Source organism: Onthophagus taurus, unplaced genomic scaffold, assembly GCF_036711975.1.
Source record: "Onthophagus taurus isolate NC unplaced genomic scaffold, IU_Otau_3.0 ScKx7SY_16, whole genome shotgun sequence".
NCBI lineage: Eukaryota > Metazoa > Arthropoda > Insecta > Coleoptera > Scarabaeidae > Onthophagus > Onthophagus taurus.
The window spans coordinates 1,942,593-1,968,673 of NW_027248941.1; the positions used below are offsets into that span (position 1 = coordinate 1,942,593).

The 26,081-nt window shown below is 30.7% G+C and overlaps 6 protein-coding genes and 2 non-coding genes across 10 annotated transcripts in view; 3 read left to right on the forward strand and 5 right to left on the reverse strand.

Annotated features, from left to right (window-relative positions):
- Nucleotides 1-603: 603 nt before the first annotated feature.
- LOC111418704 (uncharacterized) lies at nt 604-3,015 on the reverse strand. Its single transcript, XM_071201194.1, has 3 exons — nt 2,861-3,015; nt 2,466-2,810; nt 604-867 (listed from the first exon to the last, which is right to left on the reverse strand). The coding sequence occupies exons 1-3, from the start codon at nt 3,003-3,005 to the stop codon at nt 656-658; spliced, it is 702 nt and encodes a 233-aa protein (XP_071057295.1). The 5' UTR covers nt 3,006-3,015; the 3' UTR covers nt 604-655.
- Nucleotides 3,016-3,965: 950 nt separating this feature from the next.
- LOC111418729 (NADH dehydrogenase (ubiquinone) 23 kDa subunit) lies at nt 3,966-5,066 on the forward strand. The gene is made up of 4 exons (XM_023051390.2): nt 3,966-4,170; nt 4,233-4,349; nt 4,473-4,687; nt 4,744-5,066. Exons 1-4 carry the CDS (start codon nt 4,134-4,136, stop codon nt 5,002-5,004), a joined length of 630 nt encoding a protein of 209 aa, XP_022907158.1. The 5' UTR covers nt 3,966-4,133; the 3' UTR covers nt 5,005-5,066.
- Nucleotides 5,067-5,176: 110 nt separating this feature from the next.
- On the reverse strand, nt 5,177-5,248 carry TRNAC-GCA (transfer RNA cysteine (anticodon GCA)). The gene has a single exon. It is a non-coding gene; the product is annotated as a tRNA-Cys (tRNA).
- A 65-nt stretch (nt 5,249-5,313) lies between these two features.
- On the reverse strand, nt 5,314-5,385 carry TRNAC-GCA (transfer RNA cysteine (anticodon GCA)). The gene has a single exon. It is a non-coding gene; the product is annotated as a tRNA-Cys (tRNA).
- Nucleotides 5,386-5,435: 50 nt separating this feature from the next.
- Nucleotides 5,436-7,727, reverse strand: LOC111418671 (uncharacterized). Its single transcript, XM_023051294.2, has 3 exons — nt 6,918-7,727; nt 5,695-5,850; nt 5,436-5,635 (listed from the first exon to the last, which is right to left on the reverse strand). The coding sequence occupies exons 1-3, from the start codon at nt 7,672-7,674 to the stop codon at nt 5,469-5,471; spliced, it is 1,080 nt and encodes a 359-aa protein (XP_022907062.2). The 5' UTR covers nt 7,675-7,727; the 3' UTR covers nt 5,436-5,468.
- A 3,137-nt stretch (nt 7,728-10,864) lies between these two features.
- On the reverse strand, nt 10,865-12,874 carry LOC111418728 (calmodulin-like). 2 transcript variants are annotated; one of them, XM_023051387.2, is made up of 8 exons: nt 12,736-12,874; nt 12,521-12,614; nt 12,092-12,260; nt 11,895-12,038; nt 11,603-11,815; nt 11,477-11,533; nt 11,334-11,416; nt 10,865-11,032 (listed from the first exon to the last, which is right to left on the reverse strand). In XM_023051387.2, exons 2-7 carry the CDS (start codon nt 12,542-12,544, stop codon nt 11,340-11,342), a joined length of 684 nt encoding a protein of 227 aa, XP_022907155.1. In that variant the 5' UTR covers nt 12,545-12,614; nt 12,736-12,874; the 3' UTR covers nt 10,865-11,032; nt 11,334-11,339. The 2 variants fall into 2 exon arrangements, with proteins under 2 accessions (XP_022907155.1, XP_071057258.1); XM_071201157.1 differs by lacking the exons at nt 12,521-12,614; nt 12,736-12,874 and adding an exon at nt 12,311-12,464.
- The window catches only part of LOC111418726 (putative fatty acyl-CoA reductase CG5065), a 33,066-nt gene continuing 18,722 nt past the window's right edge, over nt 11,738-26,081 (forward strand). Inside the window, exon 1 of the mRNA XM_023051378.2 lies at nt 11,738-11,827. The gene's annotated coding sequence lies outside the window, so the exon portion shown is untranslated. The remainder of the gene's footprint in view (nt 11,828-26,081) is intronic.
- LOC111418730 (fatty acid binding protein) lies at nt 13,167-26,001 on the forward strand. 2 transcript variants are annotated; one of them, XM_023051391.2, is made up of 4 exons: nt 13,167-13,278; nt 13,589-13,678; nt 25,446-25,723; nt 25,779-25,999. In XM_023051391.2, exons 2-4 carry the CDS (start codon nt 13,603-13,605, stop codon nt 25,830-25,832), a joined length of 408 nt encoding a protein of 135 aa, XP_022907159.1. In that variant the 5' UTR covers nt 13,167-13,278; nt 13,589-13,602; the 3' UTR covers nt 25,833-25,999. The 2 variants fall into 2 exon arrangements, with proteins under 2 accessions (XP_022907159.1, XP_022907160.1); XM_023051392.2 differs by lacking the exons at nt 13,167-13,278; nt 13,589-13,678 and adding an exon at nt 13,943-14,152 and having other exon boundaries at nt 25,779-26,001.

Sequence of the window (26,081 nt, forward strand, 5' to 3'; positions counted from 1 at the left end):
ATTTATAAACATTTTGAGACTTAATTAATTTAAGATTTTAATCGATTCCATCGTTTAGAGAATTAAAAATCCTTTATTTTGAGCCCAAACACCGTGTTATTATCTTTAAAAACAAGCGAGATGTGGTTATTCAAAAATTATTTTGACAGTTGACATTTGACGTTTTAATTGACATCTTGGTTATTTTTTAAGATAATTATATGGTGTTTGGGCTCATTTTAAAGGGATTTTAATGAAGATTATGAATTTGTTTAAAAAAATAGGACTCGATTAAGTTTATTTTTATTTAACGATATAAAGTTAAGATTTTTTTGTTTTTTTTTTTTTTTTTATAGCGAGTAAGTTTGAGATAATATTCTGTGATATAAATGAGAAAAAAAGATTTTTTGAGGCTTTTAACAACATTTCGGAAGCTTTTACGAAGTTTTTGAAACTTTTTGACGAGGTTTTCGCGCAAAATGTATTATTAAAAAAAACCGTTACATTATTTTTTCTTTTGGTGTCGCAATTTCTTGTGTAATCGAGAAATTACGCACCGAAAACGTTGATTAGAATCGATAATTAATAATTTTTGTTATTTAAATAAATAAAAACATGGTTGTATCATTAATACATTTTTTTTTAATCTCAATCTTTTTATTTACACGATTTTATCTCAATTTTGAAGGATTGGACCTCCAGGTTGAGGCCCATATCCACCATAAGGTTGTTGATAAACCGGAGCTTGTTGCATCCCAGCATAACCCATTTCCGGATATTGTGGCGGCATCTGACCACCAGGAACCGCCGGATTAGATTCACTCGCCCCCGCAGACGTCCTAATCGTAGCCTTAGCCCACATCGATGTTTGAGTTATCCCGCTTACCACTTAAAATAAATTATTAAACAAAATCTCCGTCAAATTCCGGTTAAAAAGAGCCCAAACACTCCATATTTATCTTTAATAACAACCGAGATAACCCAAAATTTCATTAAAAAACAAACGACGATCGATATTTTTAAAATAATCGTATCTCGGTTGTTTTTGAAGTTATATATGGCATGTTTGGACTCGTTTTGATCGTTTTTTGATGTAGATTATAAATTTTAACAAAAAAATATAATAATAATATATATAAAAATCCCCGAGATCACTTCAAATCGATTTTTTTAATTAATTCTTAATCTCCATTAAATTCCGGTTAAAATGAGCCCAAACACTAAATATTTATCTTTAAAAACAACCGAGATAACCCAAAATTTCATAAAAAAAACAATCGACGATCGTTATTTTTAAAATAATCGTATCTTGGTTGTTCTTAAAGATACATATGGCGTGTTTGGACTCATTTTGATCGTTTTTTGATGTAGATTATAAATTTTAACAAAAAATATAATAATAATATATATAAAAATCCCCGGGATCACTTCAAATCGATTTTTTTAATTAATTCTTAATCTCCATTAAATTCCGGTTAAAATGAGCCCAAACACTCCATATTTATCTTTAAAAACAACCGAGATAACACAAATTTAAAAAAAAAACAATCGACGATCGTTATTTTTAAAATAATCGTATCTCGGTTGTTTTTAAAGATACATATGGCGTGTTTGGGCTTATTTTGATCGTTTTTTGATGTAGATTATAAATTTTAACAAAAAATATAATAATAACATATATAAAAATCCCCGGGATCACTTCAAATCGATTTTTTTAATTAATTCTTAATCTCCATTAAATTCCGGTTAAAATGAGCCCAAACACTCCATATTTATCTTTAAAAACAACCGAGATAACCCAAAATTTCCAAAAAAAACAATCGACGATCGCTATTTTTAAAATAACCGTATCTCGCTTGTTTTTAAAGATACATATGGCGTGTTTGGGCTCATTTTAATCGTTTTTTGATGTAGATTACGAATTTTAACAAAAAATATAATAATAATATATATAAAAATCCCCGGGATTACTTCAAATCGATTTTTTTAATTAATTTGAAATCTCCATCAAATTCCCATTAAAACGAACCCAAACACTCCATATTTATCTTTAAAAACAACCGAGATAACAAAATTTTCCAAAAAAAACAATCGACGATCGCCATTTTTAAAATAATCGTATCTCGCTTGTTTTTAAAGATACATATGGCGTGTTTGGGCTCATTTTAATCGTTTTTTGATGTAGATTACGAATTTTAACAAAAAATATAATAATAATATATATAAAAATCCCCGGGATCACTTCAAATCGATTTTTTTAATTAATTTGAAATCTCCATCAAATTCCCATTAAAACGAGCCCAAACACTCCATATTTATCTTTAAAAACAACCGAGATAACCCAAAATTTCATTAAAAAAACAATCGACGATCGCTATTTTTAAAATAATCGTATCTCGGTTGTTTTTAAAGATAAATATGGCGTGTTTGGGCTCATTTTAATCGATTTTTGATGTAGATTACAAAGAAAATCATTAAATTCTTACACGGATCCGGATGATTCGAACAAATAACGATCCTATTAAACTTAATTTGGGTCAATTTCGGGAGAACATCTTGGTACGGAAATTTAACGGACCATTTTATTGCTTCGCCGTGGAATATCTCGTCTTGACTCGATAACACGTTCAATTTGATGTTATCGCTTTGAGCCACCGCTTTATTTATGGTCATATTCACTTCAACGTCGAATTCGGTGTCTAATCGACTTTTTGGGGTTATGATAAGCCCGTAGTATCCGCCCAAACTCGGATCGTGTTGATAACTAAACAAGTTAGGGCAAGAAATAACCGGAAATTGAGACGCTCCGTAATTATTATTCCCTGGATATCCTAAAAAATGATTTTGAGTTTGAGTTAAGTTTTTTAATTGAAATATTTACCACCAGGGGGTGCGTATGGGTTAAAACCGCCACCTTGCGGAGGCATTGGCTGATTTATATAGGCATTTTGGTCGATTTGGGCAAAAATTAATTGGAAAATGTTGAAAATTAATAAAATTAGGGGCTTTTGGGATGAATTGACCATTTTGTTCCTTCTAAAAGTTAAAAAATAATTTAAATTTAAAAAAATGATGATTCTTACCCAATAAAAAAACCCAAAACTAAATGACTCGTTTTTTTATGGCCGTAAATCCTTATATATGCTACCTACGTTTATTATTTTTTATTATTATTAATGCAACGCAACGTTTAACATGGTAAAAGAACAAGAAGAACAATAAAAATTATTTATTGGTTATTGTTTTATTTATGTTCCATTAAAAAGATTTTTTTATTTTTTCTTATTTATTTATAACGTTTTAAAGAAAATTGAGTTTAAAAGAGAATTATTTAAATAATTTCAATAAATAATTAATTTTAAAATTTCTATCAAAAGATGGCGCCACTAACTAATTTATTATTATTTTCTTTTTAATTTTTAATGTACTAATTAATTTTATTTATTCAAAACAATTTTGGCATTAAATTAATTAATAATTGAATCGAATTTTAATTAATTAAGCTAAAATAATCGCCTAAATCAATAATTATTATTTAATTAATTCATTTTAACCAAAAGATGGCGCTTTATGACATAAACGTCTTAATTTTTTTGATTTATTTCAAAATTTCTTTCTAAATTTAGATAAATCAAATTAATTTGGATTAAAAATGAAATAATTAACTTAATTTAAAGTAATTTTTTAATAAATTGAGTTTAAAAGAGAATTATTTAAGTAATTTAAATAAATAATTAATGTTAAAATTTGTATCAAGAGATGGCGCCACTAACTAATTCGTAATTTCTTTTTCTTTAATTTTTAATGTACTAATTAATTTTATTTATTCAAAACAATTTTGGCGTTAAATTGATTAGTAATTGATTCGAATTTTAATTAATTAAGCTAAAATAATCGCCTAAATCAATAATTATTATTTAATTAATTTATTTTAACCAAAAGATGGCGCTTTTTGACATCAACGTCTTAATTTTTTTGATTTATTTCAAAATTCCTTTCTAAATTTAGATAAATCAAATTGATTTGGATTAAAAATGATCTAATCAACTTAATTTAAAGTAATTGTTTCATAAATAAAGTTTAAAACGACGATTTTATAATAATAACAAAAACAACCAACTTCACGTGTATTATGGTCGTTGTGTAACGACACCATGTCGAGTTTACAACTTTTTTCCGCCGTAAAATCGGGTAAATCGCATCAAAATCGTCTTAAAACACCTTAATAATCAATTCTAAACGTTTCCTTTTAGCGTACAAGTTCGTGCAACCCACCGCGGTTTTGGTGCAAAAATGTAACAGAATGTCGAAAGGGAGTTATATTAATATCAGCAAACCAGAACCTACGTTAGATATGACCGAAATGACCGGTAATAAGATTAAAATTATGATTATTATTAAATAATTAAGAAAAAAATTTTGACATTTCTAAATGACATTTTTAAATGTCTAAAATTAACCTCAAAATTTTTTTAATTTTAATTTTTTTATAGATAGGGCTGCGCAAACGATGTTTTGGACTGAATTAGTTCGTGGTTTTGCTGTGACTTTGGCCCACATCTTCAAAGAACCAGCCACGATTAATTATCCTTTCGAAAAAGGGCCCCTTAGTCCCCGATTTCGAGGTGAACATGCTTTACGGCGGTACCCCTCTGGAGAAGAACGTTGTATCGCGTGTAAATTATGCGAAGCAATTTGCCCGGCTCAAGTAAGCACTTAATTTTTATTTTAAACTAAGTAATACTTAATAATTGATTTTTTTAGGCTATAACGATTGAAGCTGAAGAAAGAGCTGATGGGTCAAGGAGAACAACTCGTTATGATATCGATATGACGAAATGTATTTATTGTGGGTTTTGCCAAGAAGCCTGTCCGGTTGATGCAATTGTTGAGGGGCCTAATTTTGAGTATTCAACAGAAACTCATGAAGAGTTGCTTTATAATAAAGAGAAGTTACTGGATAATGGGGATAAATGGGAGAGCGAGATAGCGGCGAATATATACGCCGATCATGTGTATCGTTGAAAATATTTAATTATTTAATGTTAAAAGTGTATGAGGATAAATAAATTTGGAACTTAGAGAAAGTTATGAATGAAATGATCCGAATCTCCTCTCCAATTTCCATTTATTACCATTAATTAAGTTAGAATCGATCAGCAAAATAAAAGCGGTAAGGAATTATTTTAATAAAAATAGGGGGCACCCGGGTTTGAACCGGGGACCTCTCGATCTGCAGTCGAATGCTCTACCACTGAGCTATACCCCCACTTATTTAAGATTATTTTCGTTATAATTCAAAAAAAATTAAATTTAATAATAAAAAAAAAAATTAGGGGGCACCCGGGTTTGAACCGGGGACCTCTCGATCTGCAGTCGAATGCTCTACCACTGAGCTATACCCCCACGACATTTTCGAAGTTACCATGACAACTTCACAATAATAACAAAAATTAAGACTTCAATTTAATTTCTTTATTAATCCTTTTTTACAGCAATCCGTATGGTAAATAAGGACTTCCTGATCGAGTCGGTTGAATCGGACCCCCGGGCATCTCGTTAAACCCGATGGATTCGTCGGGATGTTCCAACCCCGCGTACGGATTCAAACTCGCCGTGTAAACCGGTGCTGGGACGCCATAAGGTACTTTTCTTCCTATTTTACAAAAAAAAAATACACCAAAACGTTATTACACCCGCAAAATCGACACTTACGTCCTTTTTGATTCTTGCGATTCTTCCTGCGCTTCTTAGATTTCTTTCTGCGCTTTTTCCTCAAGTCCGTTTGCGGCGATTCGGGTTCGGTATCTTTTTTTCCGGACGAAATCGACGATTTCGCCCACATTGATGATTGGGTAACCCCCGGGATCACTTCAAATCGATTTTTTTTAATTAATTTGAAATCTTCGTTGAATTCCGGTTAAAACGAACCCAAACATGCCATATTTATCTTTAAAAACGACCGAGATAACCGAAAAATATCCCAAAAAACAATTGACGATCGTTTGTGGTAAAATAATCGTATCTCGGTTGTTTTTGAAGATACATATGGCGTGTTTGGGCTCGTTTTGATCGATTTTTTATGTAGATTACGAATTTTAACAAAAATTATAATAATAATATATATAAAAATCCCCGGGATCGCTTCAAATCGATTTTTTTAATTAATTTGAAATCTCCGTTAAATTCCGGTTAAAACGAGCCCAAACACTCCATATTTATCTTTAAAAACAACCGAGATAACCCAAAATTTCCAAAAAAAACAATCGACGATCGCTATTTTTAAAATAATCGTATCTCGGTTGTTTTTGAAGATAAATATGGCGTGTTTGGACTCATTTTGATCGTTTTTTAATGTAGATTATGAATTTTAACAATCACTATGATAATAATATTTATAAAAATCCCCGGGATTACTTCAAACCGTTTTTTTTAATTAATTTGAAATCTCTATTAAATTCCTTTTAAAACGAACCCAAACACTCCATATTTATCTTTAAAAACAACCGAGATAACCCAAAATTTCCAAAAAAAACAATCGACGATCGCTATTTTTAAAATAATCGTATCTCGGTTGCTTTTGAAGATACATATGGCGTGTTTGGGCTCGTTTTGATCGTTTTTTGATGTAGATTACGAATTTTAACAAAAATTATAATAATAATATATATAAAAATCCCCGGGATCACTTCAAATCGATTTTTTTAATTAATTCTTAATCTCCGTTAAATTCCGGTTAAAACGAGCCCAAACACTCCATATTTATCTTTAAAAGCAACCGAGATAACACAAATTTCAAAAAAAACAATCGACGATCGCTATTTTTAAAATAATCGTATCTCGGTTGTTTTTGAAGATAAATAGGGCGTGTTTGGACTCATTTTGATCGTTTTTTAATGTTGATTACGAATTTTAATAAAATTCATTAAATTTCTTACATGGATCGGGATAATTCGAGCAAATCACCATTCCGTTGAATTTAATTTGGGTTAATTTTGGCAATAAATCTTGATACGGAAATTTGACGGCCCACTCTAACGTTTGTCCGTAATAAATTTCGTTCGCCGTCGACATTAATTGCAATTTAATGTTGTCTTGTTGCGAAACCGGCCGGTTAATCGTCATGTTGATTTCGGCGTCGTATTTAATATCGCCGCTTGGACGGGGAATTTGCACGAACCCATAATACCCTCCGTATTTCGGGTCGTAATTGTATTTAAAAACGGTCGGGCAAGAAATCGGCGGGAAATTCGAATTAATTTCTTCCGCGGATGACTCATCGTTGACGGTGGCGACATCTTGAGGGTTTTGGTAAAGATCGAAGTTGGGATCGGGTTGAATTTCGTTTTGGTTGTCGTTGATTTGGAAGCTCATTTGGTTGGAGTCGTAATCGGGGGATCCCGGAGACTCGTAAATATTCGCAGGGGGTTGTATGTAGGGGTATTGATCGTTTAAGGCGAAATTATTGCTGATTGGGTCTTGATTTTGTTGGTAAGGTAGATAACTGTTATCGTTACCCACATATTCGTCGTTTTGTTGCGATGTAGGCCCCGAAAACATATCAATTCCATCCATTTTTATCCCCATATCATCGCCATCATCGAACATCGCAATCCGATTGCCCGCATTTGTTAAATCTGGATTAAGGCCCACTAAAAAAATTAAAAATATAATTAAAAATTTCGATTTCTCCATGTTGTTTTTCCACGGAGAAATGACTTCTGGTTCTTTTTCGTCTTTGTTAACGAGTCATTAATAATTTTTTAATTATTTAATTTATTATTTTTTGTTTAAATGTTATCAATTGTATTCAATTGTTAATAAAGCAATAAAAGATAACGATTTATTACATTAAATTGTGGGCGTAATCGATTTAAAAATTAATTTTTTTTTGTTATAATTTAAATTTCCCGCCACAATTACTTTAAATAAATCAAAAATGTATTGGTAACACTGAGTGCGTTAATTTTTACCTAAAATCTAATTGAAATAAAACTTTATTTTTAGATCTAAAAGCTTAATTAAACTTCTAAAAAACTTATTTCGTTAAGATCGAATCATTTTTATTAAATAATCCGCCATTTTGTTTTTATTATTATCGAATTCGATTAATCCAACATCGTATTCGCGATCTACATTAAATTCTCTTTAAAACGAGCCCAAACTCGATGGGGTTATCTTAAAAGACAACAAACTTCCGATTGTCACTTTTTTGAGGTTATGTTAAAATTAAATTTTTGAATATTTCGCGTGTTTTATGAGATAATCGAGTCGAGTTTGGACTCAATTTGAAGCATTTTTAATTCCCCACGCGATGGTGAATAAATAAAAAATCCAACCTCACTTTATAAACGTCAAATCAATATTATTTGATATTTTCCGCTATTTTTATTAATAATTTTAATTTAATAACAAGGAAAATCTTTATTTTTATATCTAAAAGTACCCCGCGAATGTAATTTCGTTAAAATCGAATCATTTTTATTAAATAATCCGCCATTTTGTTTTTATTATTATCGAATTTGATTAATCCAACATCGTATTCGTGATCTACATTAAATTCTCTTTAAAATGAGCCCAAACTCGATGGGGTTATCTTAAAAACCAACAAACTTACGGTTGTCACTTTTTTGAGGTTATGTTACAATTAAATTTTTGAATATCTCGCGTGTTTTATGAGATAATCGAGTCGAGTTTGGACTCAATTTGAAGCATTTTTAATTCCCCACGCGATGGTGAATAAATAAAAAATCCAACCTCACTTTATAAACGTCAAATCAATATTATTTGATATTTTCCGCTATTTTTATTAATAATTTTAATTTAATAACAAGGAAAATCTTTATTTTTATATCTAAAAGTACCCCGCGAATGTAATTTCGTTAAAATCGAATTATTTTTATTAAATAATCCGCCATTTTGTTTTTATTATTATCGAATTTGATTAATCCAACATCGTATTCGCGATCTACATTAAATTCTCTTTAAAATGAGCCCAAACTCGATGGGGTTATCTTAAAAACCAACAAACTTACGGTTGTCACTTTTTTGAGGTTATGTTACAATTAAATTTTTGAATATCTCGCGTGTTTTATGAGATAATCGAGTCGAGTTTGGACTCAATTTGAAGCATTTTTAATTCCCCACGCGATGGTGAATAAATAAAAAATCCAACCTCACTTTATAAACGTCAAATCAATATTATTTGATATTTTCCGCTATTTTTATTAATAATTTTAATTTAATAACAAGGAAAATCTTTATTTTTATATCTAAAAGTACCCCGCGAATGTAATTTCGTTAAAATCGAATTATTTTTATTAAATAATCCGCCATTTTGTTTTTATTATTATCGAATTTGATTAATCCAACATCGTATTCGCGATCTACATTAAATTCTCTTTAAAACGAGCCCAAACTCGATGGGGTTATCTTAAAAGACAACAAACTTCCGATTGTCACTTTTTTGAGGTTATGTCAAAATTAAATGTGGGATATCTTGGCTGTTTTTTAAGATAATCGGGTCGAGTTTGGACTCGATTTAAAGGATTTTTAATTCCCCACCCGATTATGAATAAAAAAAGAACCTAACCTCACTTTGTAAACGTCAAATTGATATTGTTTGATATTTTTCGCCATCTTGATTAATAATTTTAGTTAAATAATAATAAAATTCTTTATTTTTAGATCTAAAAATACGCGGCGAATTTAATTTCGTTGAAATAGAATCGTTTTTCTTAAATCATCCTCCATTTTGTTTTTATTACTATCGAATTTGATTAATCTAACATCGTATTCGTAATCTACATTAAATTCCCTTTAAAATGAGCTCAAACTCGGTCGAGTTATCTTAAAAAACAACAAATACCACTAACTTCCGGTTGTCACTTTTTTGAGGTTATGTCAAAATTAAATGTGGTATATCTCGGGTGTTTTTTAAGATAATTGGGGCGTGTTTGGACTCAAATTAAAGGATTTTTAATTTCCCACGTGATTATGCACAAAGATAAAACCTAACCTCACTTTGTAAACGTCAAATTAATTTTATTCGTTATTATCCGCCGTTTTATTTCTATTGGTATATTAATTATTTAATTAAAATTATTTATATTTGGATTAAATTAAAAAAAAAAGTGTTGTGGTACCCCCGAAAATAATTCAATTGACAGCTTTGATTTATTTCGGTTTAATTTAAGATTTTATTCAAAAATAACTCATTTTATCAAGTAAATTAACCCAATACGTGCTCTAAAGGTATTTTAAAAATTAATTTTTGTTTGTTATAATTCAAATTTAGCGCCAAAATCGCTTTTAGTAAATCAAAAATGTGTTGGTAACACTGAGTGAGTTAATTTTTATTCTTTTTTGCTTAAAATCTAATTGAAATAAAACGAAATTTCACTTTTTATAGACTTTTTAATACATATTAAGCTCTAACATCGATAATTATTAATAATTAATGTTTAAAATAGTTTTTTTTTTGACATCAATAATAAAATTTGTTAATTAATTAATTAATTCGTAATAATAAGCTTCAATTTTGGGTTCATTTCTCCTCATTTAACCTAAAATTAATTAATTATTTAGTTAAAATTATTTATATTTGGATTAAATTAAAAAAAAAGTGTTGTGGTACCCCTGAAAATCTTTCAATTGACAGCTTGATTTATTTCGATTTAATTTAAGATTTTATTCAAAAAAGTCTCATTTTATCGAGTTAAATTAACCCAAAACGTGATCTAAAGGTGTTTTTGAATTAATTTTGTTGTGCCTCATCGTTTAAAAGGGTTAAATAAGGTTCGTTTTAAATTTTTTCATTTTTAGGTTATATCTATTTTTAATTTTTATTAATTTTTACTTAAAATCTAATTGAAATAAAACGAAATTTCACTTTTTATACACTTTTTAATACGTGTTAAGCTCTAACATTGATAATTATTAATAATTCTTTAAAATAGTTTTTTTTTCACATCAATAATAAAATTTGTTAATTAATTAATTAATTCGTAATAATAATAAGCTTCAATTTTGGGTTCATTTCTCCTCATTTAACCTAAAATTAATTAATTATTTAATTAAAATTATTTATATTTGGATTAAATTAAAAAAAAAGTGATGTGGTACCCCTGAAAATCATTCAATTGACAGCTTTGATTTATTTCGATTTAATTTAAGATTTTATTCAAAAATGTCTCATTTTATCGAGTTAAATTAACCCAAAACGTGATCTAAAGGTGGTTTTGAATTAATTTTGTTGTGCCTCATCGTTTATAAGGGTTAAATAAGGTTTGTTTCAATTTTCGTTATTTTTAGGTTATGTTTATTTATTTTTTTGCTCTAATTCCTTTATTTACCTCGTTTTAAAACCCTAAAACTTCCTCGTCTTCATCGTCTAAGCTATCATCATTTCCGGGTTCGCCCAAAGCGTTTACAAACTCTATAATAAAATTTTTTTTGGGGTTATAACCTCACTTTTTTTAATTTTGATTTTAATTACCATAAAAATCGATCCTCCCATCGCCGTCTACATCGACTTCTTTAATCATATCTTCGACTACAACAAAAATTGTTTAATTAATTATTTTTAATAATATTTTTTTTGTATTTTTTAGTTCCAACTGACTTTCTTCTTCGTTTAAATCCTCCCCCAAGCATTGCAAAACAGCACGAAGATCACTCGCTGTGATATAACCCCGATTATGTTTATCGAAGACTCGGAACGCATCTCGAAGCTCCTTTTCTTCCTCTTCGCGGGATTGGCAATGATCGGGATCGGATCCAGCCCCGGCCGACCATGCGATATCGACGAATTCTTCGAAACTCACGTTCCCATCGCCTTTAAAAACAGGTTAATTAACTCAATTCATTTTTTTTATAATTATTTTGATGAAATTTTTGTTTTTTTAGGTAAGTACCGTCAATATCGACTTCTTGAAGCATTTGTTGAAGCTCCTCGGTGCGTGCGAATTGCCCCAAAGATCGCATAACACGCCCTAACTCCTCTTTGGTGATGCTCCCATCTCCGTCTTTATCAAAGAGGCGAAAAGCTTCGCGGAATTCTATTTTAAATCGAAAATAATTATCAAAAAATTAATGAAATTGATTTTATCACCTTTCATTTGGCTTTTTGAGACGATCGAGTGTCTTGGTTTGTTTTGGCGAGCCCCGATTGATAAAAATTGGTCCTTTTCTATGTTGTTTTCTCTCCGAAAACATTCTAAATCGTTGTTTTTTTGATACGAACCGCTTTGTACCGCTTCGACTTGGTTGGTTTGGCGAGTCTTTAAGTTAAAAATTAAGATTTAATTATTTTTGTGATTAATTTACTTACAAAATTTAATTTTTGTGATTTTTTAACGCACAAACACAAAAAGTAACTTTTTAAAAAACCTTTTGTAAACGGCGTTTGCTTCATTTTTAACCGAATGAGTCATTTAGCAAGTATTTTTCGCTGTTTAAATACTTTTTTGACATGGTGTTGCGGTTTATTTTACATAACCGCGTTGTGGGTGGATTTTCCATAAATCGTTGCGGAACTTACCATTAAATCTTTGATTTGATTCATGATCGGCGAAGAACTAAAAAAATTATTAACGGCGGAGAATAATTTTCCCTCCAGTTTGCTAAAATGTTTCCTTAAAAGAAAATAAATAAGGAATTTATGACGTAAACGTTTAGATGAGGGGGCTGACACCGAGGTTTATATTTTATATAAAGTAAATATGGTCCAGATGTGCCCCAAATGGTTAATCTTACCAAAAAACGTGTTAAAATTGGTGAAAATCTTTAAAAATCATGGAAAATTTTACGAAATGGGGAGGTGATGCAGGGATTTGCGCGGAATTATCGATTTATGCGGGGCGTTTCATACAGGGTGATTCAAGCATGAAATTTTATTTTCGATTAAAACTAATTAATTAATTTAATAATAATTAAAATCATTAAACGTCAAATTAAAGTCAAATCAGCAACATTTTTGACGTTTCTTTTTGTGACATATTTTTTCATTTTGAAATCTTCCCACATTAATAAATCAAATTAAACGGTTAACCGGTTCACAAAACCGCATTGAATTCGTTAATTAAGTGCGTAAATTAATTTTAATCGAACGAATTAAATTCGTTTGAAGACGTTGTATTGATCCCGTCGGTGTTTTTTCTTTGTGGTTATGTCGCGACGCGCACGCGCCATCTTGCCGGCGAAAATAAAAACGTCAAACGCCGGTTCGCAAGTTTCAGTCGTGTTTTTGCGGTTTTATCGTGATTTTAAGCCCGATTTTTCAAGTTACGCTTCAAAAAGGTAAGTTATATCACCTAAATCAATTATAAAAAAACGCCGATTAGATAGTTTTATTTTAAGTTGTTTTGATTTAATGTTGAAGTGGTTTTTGAGGTTAAGTTCGATTTATTAAGTGATTTATCGCGGTTTTTAAGTAAATAAAAGGGGTTTAAGTGGTAAATTGGAGTGTTTAAAAGGTTGTTTAATTGATTAGTGGGGGATAAAGGTTAAAATTTTGTTAAAAAAAAATTTTTTTTTAGGTTAGTTTTTTTTAATCAACATTAAATCAATTCTTTATTAATTATTTTAATTAATTAATTTTATTTTATAGCTTCAAAAATCAAAATGGTCGATGCTTACTTGAATAAAAAATACAAACTCGCTTCGAGCGATAATTTCGATGAATTTATGAAGGCGTTAGGTGAGTTAAAAAATGTTAAAATATTAAAATACAAAAAAGGGAATAAAAGAAAAGGATGTTGGTTGTTTGGATTCATTGAGACGATTAAAACCCGACTTATAAATTGATTAAAATTGCTCTTAAATTGGTTTAAATTGGTCTAAATTTGTTTCGATTACTCAAATTAATAATTCCGATTTGAAACGGCTTTCTAAAAAGAGGATTATGTTACCTCATTTAAGTAAATAACGATAGGAAGGTGTTTATTTTCGTTGTTTGCTTTGGGTGCAAAGTACGGGTTGATTAAAAAGACGATTCGATCGGGTTTCGGACTTTGAATTTCTGTCGATAACACACCGAAAAGGTTTTAAACGATTTATTTGCATCTTTTCGTTGTGGTGAACGGTTGGTTCAAGTTGAAAATGAATCGTTTTTTGGGGTTGAAGTATAAATTGGAGTCTAGTGATAATTTTGATAATTATATGAAGGCTATGGGTGAGTTTTTTTGTTTAAATAATTGTTTATTATACAATCAAATTTGCCTCTTTGGATGTGGTTTCATGTTTTATCATTATTTGTAATAATATTTGTGTTTTAAATTGATAACATGCAAAAATAAGAAAATAATATGTAATAAAGGGAATTAATTGAACTTTGGACTTTCTGCTATGATTCAATGGAATTTGATCTGGAACTTAATAAAAGCCTTTAATAAATAAGTAATCTTAGAATCATAACTTTTCCTAAAATAAAGTTAGCGTCTGGATTTGATGCTTAAGAGGATCAAAAAAGTCTATTAAGTCTCAAAAAATCCGATGAATCATCTGGTTGTTAAACTGATTAAAAATTTCTTCAATATCAGCAACAATGCAAGTCTTTATATACAATATTCTCTTTAAACAGAGTGAATATTACATGGAAATGAAATAAGACGTCGTTACAAGAATCCGAAATGTTTTTGACTGCCTCTGTTGTCATATATCACACTTTATATCATCACAAAGATACAATATTAAACAATACTTATTACATTTTTCATACATCTTCTCAATTTTACTCAAACTGAGGTTGCTTGATTGATATTACACGTCATAAGACCTTCTATGTCACACCTTGTCATCTTTAATCAAACCGAGGTCGCTTGCGGCCGAGGCAATACATATTACAGCTTTTGGGGTTAATTACGCAATATGACAGCACGTCATCTTCACTCAAGCCGAGATCGCTTGCGGGCGAGGCCCTAGAGTTGAATACAATATCACATTTTAACGATTCGACTTAATTATACAATATCACACCTTGTCATCTTTACTCAAGCCGAGGTCGCTTGCGGGCGAGGCCCTAGAGTTGATATTAAATGAATACAATATCACATTATAACGATTTGACTTAATTATGTAATATCACAGCTTCTCATTTTTACATAAGCCGAGGTCGCTTGCGGGCGAGGCCCTATTAGTTGACATTAGATAAATACAATATCACATGTTACGTCGATTTGACTTTATTATGCAATATCATATCACGTTACCATTACTTAAGCCGAGGTCACTTGCGGGCGAGGCCCTAGAGTTGATATTAGATGAATGTCATGCTTGTCATTTTTGTACAAGCCGAGGTTGCTTGAGGCCGACTCCCTAAAGTTGATATTACATAAATACAGGGTGATTCACATAAGAACCGACACAGAGCAGGGACATGTAGAGGACAATAAATTAAGATGATTTAAAGTAACTTACCTGTAACACCTGAGGAGTTATGGTCCTTCAAAGTTGGCTCTTAAATTTTTAAAAAGTTCAATATCTTCATAATAAATTAAGCTAGAAGAACCAAATTTGATATACGTTATAAGTGTACCAGGGGTATTAATTGGTAGCAAATTGAACTCAATTGATTTCAAAGGGTTGATTAAGGGTGATGGTACCATAAATTTTGATAGATTTTTTTAACTTTTTGGCGGATTTAATAAATTACTACTTCATTTCATGTGGAATTTAATTCTAAAATTTTTTTTACTCTTATTATTTTTTAAAAAACTTAAATAACTAAAGACACTTATTCCGTAATTTTACTTAAAATAAGCGAAAATTCTGTAGTCGGCTATGAAATTGTACGTCAAACTTGACAAATAGGTTATAAAGTTATTTGACAACACGGTTTTATAACCTATTTGTCAAGTTTGACGTACAGGGTGGGCAAATTTGGGTGTTATTATAGGCTATCTCAGAAACTATAAGAGATACGAAAAAAGTAGGTGCCATGTCCCGGTCTCTTTTTTCGAGACTAAGCCAATCCCGCAAACACCAAACCTCTATCTTCTTTTGTTTTTAAGTTATAGCCAAAAAGTCAAATTTTTGTGATTTTAAAAAATGCTCATATTTCGTTTATTTTTGAAATTAGAGAAATGGGGTTGATACGTTCTTAAGGCACTTTTTTAAGCGGAATATACTGCCGTTGAAAAGTTTTAAATATACTTGATGATTTTTGAGATACAACACAAAGTTGTGTTTTTTTAAATACAAACTATACTTAATTATGATGTTAAAGAAAAGAGCATATTTTTAGCTTTCCAATGATGTATCGCATGTATGGTGTATTTGCAGAAAATAAGCGTTAATTTTCAATTCGAAAATAGTAAGCGCTAATGTTCAAAATTTTGATTATAGTAGGCGGCTCCGGACAGTAAATACTACCTAGTGGCTATAATATATGGTTTTGCGCGAATAGGACAGAATAAAGTTGGTTTTGTACCATTATTCAGGATAAGTTGGTTTGGTACCAACGAATAAAAACTTTGAATAGTTAATTTAAATTTCTCAGCATCTTATCCCTGACTTTGTTCAGCAATAAGAAATGATTAGCAAGTAAAGTTTGTTTATTAAAAATATAAGAAATGTATTCATTAATGAATAATTAAATATGGACAACTTCAGGAACTAAGGAGTCATAAACTGTCATCTTCTTCTACTCAACTTACTGGTTGTAAGATTAGAACAGTTCGGTATCAACGAATGAAATCTTCGGTAGTATTTTCCCAGTTTTCCCCACAACATAAGATGTAGAAGTTTTTTGATATCAGCAATCTTTTCTTATGAAATTGGTTGAGATAGAGGAAAATTAGGAATCATAAACTGGGAGCGGACTTTCCATTGAAACACCGTTTGAATGGGGATATCTTCAAAGGGAACTCCAATATATTCTGTATTTAATTTTATCGTTTTATTTAAAGATAATGCGGAACTTCTTAAACGGGAAACTTGTTTCGCAAAATTCATGAATGAAATGACAAGTAAACTCACGTTGCTATAGTAACTAACAAGGGAAGTGTCACAACTGTGTCTCACCGATTTCGATGCAATTTGGTACAGTCATAGAATGGGCCAAAATAAGGTTCGTACATTTTTTTATACGTGCGGTAAAAGCCCCTGGGGCGAGTTATAGGGGTTGAAAGTTTGGAGAAAAAGTACGTTTTCACTTATATTTTAAAAATGAAAAGTGCTATCAAAATTTGGTAAATTGTAACTGATATTCATTTTAAAAGAGCTTTCTTTTGATGTATCACACATATACCAGAGGGTTAAGAAGGGCGAACTACCCCTATTTTTTTGGAATTATTTAAAAACCACCCTATCGATTTTGGCGGCATTAAGTATACTTCCAGCACGTTCAAAAATATTAGTTAAGGGTTTTTTCCCATTCGCTCTAGATCATCCCCAGCGAAGTTACGGGGGTTAACATGTAACCACTTTTCGTAAGAATGATGTGATAAAATTGTCAGGTATTTTGAAAATACTTTAACAAAACCGTAAATTAGTCGCACAATAAAATGTTTAATGTAAAATAAGGCATAATACACCATTTAGGGGTGGTTGGGGTTAACCACCCCCTTAAAAATTAATTCTATCCCGGGCATTACTTGTTGATTACGGCGAAATTTGGTACTGTGTTTGTTTTATATAGTTTATTAGTTTATTTTTATTCTACATAATGTTGCCAAAAATACACCTACCAAAAAAATTTTGGCACAATATTTGTTTTTTTAGTGCCGCTTGCTAAAGGTCATTTCTCAAAATAGTTTTTTCTAGTATAAAAGAACGTGTGCCCAGTGGGTAGATTTTAGTTTCAGAGCAACTGACAGAAGCAATGGTTACAATAAACCCAATAAACGTTTTAAATTTGCTAATGACAGTTTTTACTGTTATGAATATTCCCCAGACTCCTGTAAATGAAGCAGAAGTTAGTTTAAAAGAAAATATACAGCGTATTTTAATGGAAAGTATGGAAGACTACAATATGCAAATTGAAGACGAAACTGTATTAATTTTCGATTCATCCAATGGCATCAATGACGGTCAGCAAATTATTGAAGACCAGGATACAACTGACAGGTTTGTAGAAGATACTGATGCTCATTGTCCATTGAAGGATGACATCGACTACGAGTACAAATTAGAGGCGGTAAATTACTGGACAAGTGGGAAGAAAGGTTATTTGAAACTAGAAACCGTAAAAAACAAATACCGAAAAGTAACGTCAAAGACCCAATTGCACAGATGGTCTAAATATATTGAAGAAAGAGGGACATACAAAGAAAAATTAGCAGAAATTACCGAATTTGTAATTAATCAAGCGAGAGCCGCCGTAGATAATAAATTGCCACTACATGATATTGATATACGCAGATGGGCTATACAAGCTAGAAATGAAAAGAATTTATCTCCTCAACTGTTCAAAGCATCTCATAGCTGGGTGCAACGTTTTAAGAAAGCAAATCGGTTAGTAAGCCGAAAAATAACAAAATTTCTATCCCAAAAACAAATTGGAAATGTTGATCGAGTAAAAACTTTAGCAAAAGATTTCGTTAAAGAGGCAAAGCTACAAATCCAAATATATGGACCTGAAAACACCTACAATTCGGATCAGAGCGGTTTTAACTTGGAATTCCATTCGGGAAGAACATTAAGCGATTTAGGAGTTAAAACCGTAGAAAGTGTGGTCCAGTCGGTGTCATCTACAACGCACAGTTACACAATTCAACCCGTAATATCTGCTGATGGGAAACTTCTTTCTCCACTTTTTATTGTTTTAAAAGAACCCTCTGGCAGCTTTGGACCGAGGGTAGCAAATACAATGTTTAAAGCAGACAATATATACGTTTTGGCATCAAAATCTGGAAAGTTAACTTCAGAACACATGAAAAATTGGCTCCAAAATGTATATTTTCCAAATACTGGTTCTAAATCATTATTATTATTAGATTCTTGGAGTGGCCATTGTCCTGAAGTTATTAGTGAAATAACTCCATCAGGTACTAATTTTAAACATTTATCTATACCTGCAGGGACAACAGGTCAAATACAGCCCCTAGATGTATTTGGTTTCAGAATATGGAAAAATTTTATTAGAAGATTCTCTGATCAGATTATTCTTTACCAGTATGATGTCAATTTACATCAGAGGGATAACATATTAAAATTGCAATCGTTGACGCATAACCAGTTGGCTTCCCCTCGGTTTATAAATGTTTTTAAATACGCATGGTTTGCAAGTGGCTATATAGAGGAGAGACCAGACCATTTTGAAAATCCCGTGGAAGTTTGCTTTTCGAGTGAGAAGCCAACGTGTGATATCTGTGGGGATATAGCGGTCATAACATGTGCATGGTGTAAAAAATCCTTATGTTTAAAACATTTTTTCCACGACTTTCATTTTTGCCAACACTACGTAGAATAAAAATAAATTTAATATTGAAAATTAATATAATACATAAAAAACGTCAATTAGTAATGTAGAATAAACTTCTTTGGTATATTGAACTATTTTTTTTGTCAGTTGCTTTTTAACTCATAAATAAATAAAATATCTTATTTATCTAGTAGTTTTATATTTATTATTTAAAGAAAATGAGGGTAGTTTACCTCGTGGAACATCGATAGATAGATTTTTAAAAAACAATACCACAGTTACGATGGCAGTTTTCATCTTCGAGGTATAAACAAAAAACTACCCCTAATTTGTAACCCTTATAACCATTTTCAAAAATTTTTACTTCAAATATAAAACAAACACAGTACCAAATTTCGCCGTAATCGACAAATAACGCCCGGGATAGAATTAATTTTTAAGGGGGTGGATAACCCCAACAACCCCTATATGGTGTATTATGCCTTATTTTACACTAAACATTTTATTGTGCGACTAATTTACGGTTTTGTTTAAAGTATTTTCAAAATACCTGACAATTTTATCACATCATTCTTACGAAAAGTGCTTACATGTTAACCCCCGTAACTTCGCTGGGGTTGATCTAGGGCGAATGGGAAAAAACCCTTAACTAATATTTTTGAACGCACTAGAAGTATACTTAATGCCGCCAAAATCGATAGGGTGGTTTTTAAATAATTCCAAAAAAATAGGGGTAGTTCGCCCTTTTTAACCCTCTGCTATATGTGTGACACATCAAAAGAAAGCTCTTTTAAAATGAATATCAGTTACAATTTACCAAATTTTGATAGCACTTTTCGTTTTCAAAATATAAGTGAAAACGTACTTTTTCTCCAAACTTTCAACCCCTATAACTCGCCCCAGGGGCTTTTACCGCACGTATAAAAAAATGTGCGAACCTTATTTTGGCCCATTCTATGACTGTACCAAATTGCATCGAAATCGGTGAGACACAGTTGTGACACTTCCCTTGTAAGTAGTATTTAGCGTTTTCCTCGCCTACTATAATTAAAAATTTGAATTTTAATCTTTAATATTTTAAAAATTCAAAAATAACGCTTATTTTCCGCAAAAACATCATGCGTGCGATACATCATTGGAAAGCTAAAAATATACTCTTTTCAGTAACATCATAATAAAGTATAGTTTGTATTTAAAAAAATACAACTTTGTTATATCTCAAAAATTATCAGCTATGTTAAAAATTTTTCAACGGCAGTATATTCTACTCAAAAAAGTGTCTTAAGAATGTATTAACCCCATTTCTCTCATTTCAAAAATAAACGAAATATGAGCATTTTTTGAAATCACTAAAATTTGACTTTTTGGCTATAATTTAAAAACAAAAGAAGATAGAGATTTGGTCTTTACGGGATTGGATTAGTTTCGGAAAAAGAGACCGGGACATGGCACCTACTTTTTTCGTATCTCTTATAGTTTCTGAGATAGCCTATAATAACACCCAAATTTGCCCACCCTGTACAATATCATACAGGGTGAGTTATTAGTATCTCGGCGGACGATAGTTGCTAAACCGTTTAAGACAGAAAATTTTTTTTCTATAAAAGTTGTTTGACTCACGTAAAATTATTTTTACTTATACAGGATGTTCCATTTAGGCGGAGAGTACGTAAGTTAATTGAATGATAAACACTTACTTGAATTAAACTGAACTTTATTTTACTATTTGGAGTTAATTAATAACATTTAAGAAATAATGCTAGAGAAGAACATTACGAACGAAGTTTAACACGGCTCAGTTTTACAATGTTACAAATGTTCATCTTTTTCTTTTTAACAAAACCAGAAAATTCTTGAACTTGTACACAAAAAAGAAACTCGTCTAGAGAGGGAACACAATACAAGAAAACTGAATATGAATTACAAAATATAAAGACAGAATAAACAAATCGGTTCTTTTAATAAAGATAGACTTAAAATTAACAACCTGTATATTTTATCATATATGAATAGCGACTAACTCATAGCGTTCATAGTTTCTGAGATATTCAATTGTTTTTCCAAAATGTGTCCATTGCAGAACCTTTTCAAAAACGATGAAAAACGACGTTTTTTCCAATTTTACTTTGAAACTATGTCAGATAATAGTCAAAGCCAGTAGGTAAATGATAGTATCCAAAGACACGCTATACAGCGTCTTCATAAAACTTAGTTACTTTTGATGTTTTTCAAATGGCTATTTCATAAGTTTTTTAAATGGAACACCCTGTATATTGTGTACTGGTTGAATTGCCGATCAAGTTACCTTTAATTAATGATAAGTATGTCATATATCTAACTTTAGTAGTTTTCCTAATATTTAGAATTTAAAGAATAATGTGTAATAAAATATGCGTTATTGTACTTAATATTATGTTCTAGTTTTTTTTGTTCTCCCTTTTATTATTTGATTAATATTTTATAATGTAAAATAATTTTGCTGCTATACAGGGTGTTTCGGTGACTCGGGGAACAAATGTAACCACATATACTAGAGTGAAAATGATGACGATTCATGTAAAAAAAAAATTTGTAAAAGCCCGCAAAATGCAAAGATGAAATTTTAACACATTTTTCTAAATATCTTAAACTCTATTTATGGTAAAGCGTTGAAATTTGGTGCAGTGTAAACTAATATCACGTAAAATCATTAAGCAATTTTTGAGTTAGATCGGTACGCGGGAACAATGTTATACAGGTTGTTCCTAATGTTTGTTTGCTCAGAACTTTTTTATTCTATCATAACCCTACATTTATTTTTACAGTTTCTAATAGTAAATTTAGTTTAGAAATTTTTATTACTCAGAGAATATTGATAAAAACCACCGTTTTCGTATTAAATGCAAAAATGTTAGGCTCCGAATTCAATAACACTAAAAAGTATATATAAATAAATAATCTGAATTGGCAATGACAAGTGAAAATCGAACTAAGCTGTCTGTGTAACTATTATGTATGCAACATATCCAAGTGTAGATTTAGCTAAATCACATTTTTAATTTCTTTAGTTGGTTTAATAAAAGAATCCAAAAACAATAAATTAAAAAACAACAAAAAATAAACAAAAAACGACAACACTAACAGGAATAATAAAAAAAAGTACATAAAATAACAAGACAAATAATAAAAAAATACTAAAAGGAATGTTCAAAAACTTAAATTTCTTTTTTTTTTTAGTGCTATTATTAAAAATAAATGTAGGGTTATGATAGAATAAAAAAGTTCTGAGCAAACAAACTTTAGGAACAGCCTGTATAGCATTGTTCCCGCGGACCGATCCAAATCATAAGGCAATTTATGATTGGAACGATTTTACATTACATTAAATTACACTGTACCAAATTTCAGCGTTCTACTGTAAATAGTGTTTAAGATATTTGGAAAAATTTGTTAAAATTTCTTAACTTTGATGACCTGTATCTTTGAAATTTGAAGACTTTTACTAATTTTTTTTACATGAATCGACCGAAACACCCTGTATACCAAATTTTATTGCGACTTGGTACTTTATGAGATTTAAAAAGTTGTAAGTAATAAAATATGCAATTGTTCTGCCATATAATTTACAACTTTAGAGAAAATAAGATGCACATGTTAAGAGATATCTCAAGATATTTTATACAGCGCGAAAATGGATGGCATTTTGAACAATTTCTAAATATTAATTAAATTAATATCTACTTGTTGAGCACGTTTAGTAATTGTTTATAGTGTGTTGCTGCATTTCCTTCGAATAATTTAGTAATTAAAAAAGGGATTTATTGTTCTGCCATTTAATTGTATATTTATCACGTTTTGATTATTTATTTATTAAAAGTTTTTTTTAATTGTATTTTAATATAATGTTACTGATCTACAAATGACAAACAAAAAAAAGACAGAATATATTACATTCTGTTACTTTTTTAAGTACAATAATGACATTTTATTACACATTTTTCTTTAAATTCTAAATATCAGGAAAACTATTAGTTAGACATATGACATACTTATCATTAATTAAAGGGAACTTGATTCGAAATTCAATTAGCACATAATATACAGGGTGCTCCATTTAAAGAATTTAAGAAAAAGCTATTTGAAAAACATCAAAATTAACTAAGCTGTATAAACAGCCTGTATAGTGTATCTAATATCTTTGGGTACTATCATTTACCTACTGTCTGACGTAGTTTCAAGGCAAAATCGGAAAGAATGTCGCTTTTACATCGTTTTTAAAAAGATCCTGTAATGGGCACATTTTGGAAGAACAGTTGAATATCTCAGGAATTATGAACGCTATGAGTTAGTAACATATATGGTTGTATAAACAAATTTAGTTGTATTCATAATATGATAAAGCATACAGGGTGTTCCATTTAAATAAATTTACGTACTCTCCGTTACGTTTAAAAGGAACACGCTGTATAAGTGAAAGTAATTGTACGTAATAGAAAGGAATGAGTTAAACAACTTTTGTATAAAAATTTTTTTTTCAAAACTATCGACCGCCGGGATACTAATAACTGACCCTGTATATTACAGTTATTCAACTGAATTATGCAATATCACACCTTGTCATTTTTACATAAGCCGAGGTCGCTTGCGGGCGAGGCCCTAGAATTGACATTAGATGAATAAAATGGCACATTACAGCGCCCAGCGCTTCAAATTAGTCCCTCTCAGTAATACTCAAGTCCAGGTCGCTTGCGGCCGAGGCGCTACAGTTGATATTATGCAGGGTGTTTCTGTAAACCGTGGCATAATTTTAATCACAAATACTAGAGTCAAAATAAATAATGTAATATAAACCCATAAAAGACTGCCGGCGAGGTGCTACAATATACAGGGTGATTCTCAACCTATACAGGTGTCCCGTTAAGGGTACGGAGCGGCTGTATCTCGACAACGGTAAGGCCTATAGGTTTGGGAAAAAAACGCATTGGCCTCCCCCTCCCTTATTATGACAGATATGAGAAATATCGCAAAACAAAAGCGATGCGGTATTATCTAACCTATTAAATGATGTCAAAATTATAGCTCATCGCCTAACTTTCTGAGATAGCGGGAATTTTATGTTTCTCAATGGAAATGGCCTATAAGGATTTTTTTCCCAAACCTCTAGGCTTTACCGTTGTCGAGATACAGCCACTGCGTACCCTTAACGGGACACCCTGTATATTCTTAAATTCCATATTGAAGTGGTATCAAACTAATGCCTCGGCCGCAAGCGACCTCGGCTTATAACTAGATGGAATCGTACATTTTCAGCCAGCGAGGTTGAAACACGTAATGCAGAGTCTCGGCCGTCATAAATTCAGTCAAGGTCGCTTGCGATTGAGGCAATCAAATAGTAATGTCCAAGTTTGTATTGATGTGGCAACCATTATAATGTATGCTTTACAACCTAAAACGACTTCAATCTAACGTAATCTAACTGTAAAGTGAACCAACCCAACTCCATAGCAAACCAACCGAAAAACAAGTCTCCTCTAAGATGTGTCAGGCTACGTATTCTCATCTTAGATGCTAATCTGTGAATTTTAAGAGATAAAAACAATATACTTATATTGTTTTATATACTTATAAAGATAATAAGAGACAATTTCTATTGAATTTTCTTTCTTTTAATCTATATCTTTAAATATCAAGGAATACTTAATCTAAGAAATACAACACACAATATATTAAATATGAATGAAACAGTCGATATTGAAGATTCCTTGAAATTATCGACAACAACTATTAATACCCAATCCTATTAATATTAATGACAGGAAAGGAGTAAAATTCTTTTAGAATTTTAATGAATAAACTTTAAAAACGTTAAAGTATAAAAAAATGTTAAACATTAACCTTGACGCTACAAAAATAAACTTTTATCACCTTTTTTTTACAAACACAACGTGTTTATCGATTTAATTACAACATTAAATTATTTAAAAAAATAATACACTTAAAATACGAATTTAGAGGAGTCTATTCATAAAACTGACCTAGATGAGCGTTCCAAAACGATTTTTTTTATGCTATAAATACCGTTTAAACCTATAAATAATATTTGAATAAATAAATCGTTTTTAAGGTGTCGGGTTAATGACTAGAAAAGTCGGAGCGACCGTCTCCCCCGTTGTCGAATTGAAAAAAGAGGGCGACACCTACGTTTTAACCTCAACATCCACCTTCAAAAACATGACCACCAAATTCCAACCCGGAGTTGAATTCGACGACGAAACCGCCGACGGCCGCAAAGTCAAAAGCATCATCACCATCGCCGGCGATACCATAACTGAAGTTCAAACCGATCAAAACGGGAAAGTTTCCACCATTGAACGCACATTTTCCGATCAAGAGATCAAAATGGTAAATAAATTAATCAAAGAAATTTTAAAAATTAACTTTATTTTTTTGATTCAAGGTTTTGAAGGTCGATGATGTCATTTGCACGAGGGTTTATAAGTTGCAAGGTTAAAAAGGTCATTGATTGATTAGAAGTGATGATAAAAAGATTGATATTATTGATGATAAGTTAAAAAAAGTACTGGGATTTATTTTATTTACTATTTTTTTGTTTCATTTATAAACATCACTTTGCATTTTCTCAATAAAAACGTTTAAAAAAAAATTAATTTGTTTTTATCGCACCTTTTTTTACATAAATGGATAGGAAATTAAAAATGCTTTAAAATGAACCCAAACTCGACTTATTTATCTCTAACCG

What these genes read in the sequence shown, in the direction of transcription:
- LOC111418704 (XM_071201194.1), bottom strand. Translation starts at nt 3,005, where the DNA reads ATGGTCAATTCATCCCAAAAGCCCCTAATTTTATTAATTTTCAACATT. An exon ending in CCCATACGCACCCCCTGGTG is followed by an intron (nt 2,811 to 2,860) that starts GTAAATATTTCA and finishes ATCATTTTTTAG; the next exon opens with GATATCCAGGGAATAATAAT. An exon ending in TTCGAATCATCCGGATCCGT is followed by an intron (nt 868 to 2,465) that starts GTAAGAATTTAA and finishes ATTTATTTTAAG; the next exon opens with TGGTAAGCGGGATAACTCAA.
- LOC111418729 (XM_023051390.2), top strand. Translation starts at nt 4,134, where the DNA reads ATGTCGAGTTTACAACTTTTTTCCGCCGTAAAATCGG. An exon ending in TTTTTCCGCCGTAAAATCGG is followed by an intron (nt 4,171 to 4,232) that starts GTAAATCGCATC and finishes GTTTCCTTTTAG; the next exon opens with CGTACAAGTTCGTGCAACCC. An exon ending in AAGCAATTTGCCCGGCTCAA is followed by an intron (nt 4,688 to 4,743) that starts GTAAGCACTTAA and finishes TGATTTTTTTAG; the next exon opens with GCTATAACGATTGAAGCTGA.
- LOC111418671 (XM_023051294.2), bottom strand. Translation starts at nt 7,674, where the DNA reads ATGGAGAAATCGAAATTTTTAATTATATTTTTAATTTTTTTAGTGGGC. An exon ending in CTCGAATTATCCCGATCCAT is followed by an intron (nt 5,851 to 6,917) that starts GTAAGAAATTTA and finishes ATCGATTTGAAG; the next exon opens with TGATCCCGGGGGTTACCCAA. An exon ending in TCGCAAGAATCAAAAAGGAC is followed by an intron (nt 5,636 to 5,694) that starts GTAAGTGTCGAT and finishes TTTGTAAAATAG; the next exon opens with GAAGAAAAGTACCTTATGGC.
- LOC111418728 (XM_071201157.1), bottom strand. Translation starts at nt 12,394, where the DNA reads ATGAAGCAAACGCCGTTTACAAAAGGTTTTTTAAAAAGTTACTTTTTG. An exon ending in GGATTTAAACGAAGAAGAAA is followed by an intron (nt 11,534 to 11,602) that starts GTCAGTTGGAAC and finishes TTTTTGTTGTAG; the next exon opens with TCGAAGATATGATTAAAGAA. An exon ending in TGGGAGGATCGATTTTTATG is followed by an intron (nt 11,417 to 11,476) that starts GTAATTAAAATC and finishes ATTTTATTATAG; the next exon opens with AGTTTGTAAACGCTTTGGGC.
- LOC111418730 (XM_023051391.2), top strand. Translation starts at nt 13,603, where the DNA reads ATGGTCGATGCTTACTTGAATAAAAAATACAAACTCGCTTCGAGCGAT. An exon ending in TGAATTTATGAAGGCGTTAG is followed by an intron (nt 13,679 to 25,445) that starts GTGAGTTAAAAA and finishes ATCGTTTTTAAG; the next exon opens with GTGTCGGGTTAATGACTAGA. An exon ending in CCGATCAAGAGATCAAAATG is followed by an intron (nt 25,724 to 25,778) that starts GTAAATAAATTA and finishes TTTTGATTCAAG; the next exon opens with GTTTTGAAGGTCGATGATGT.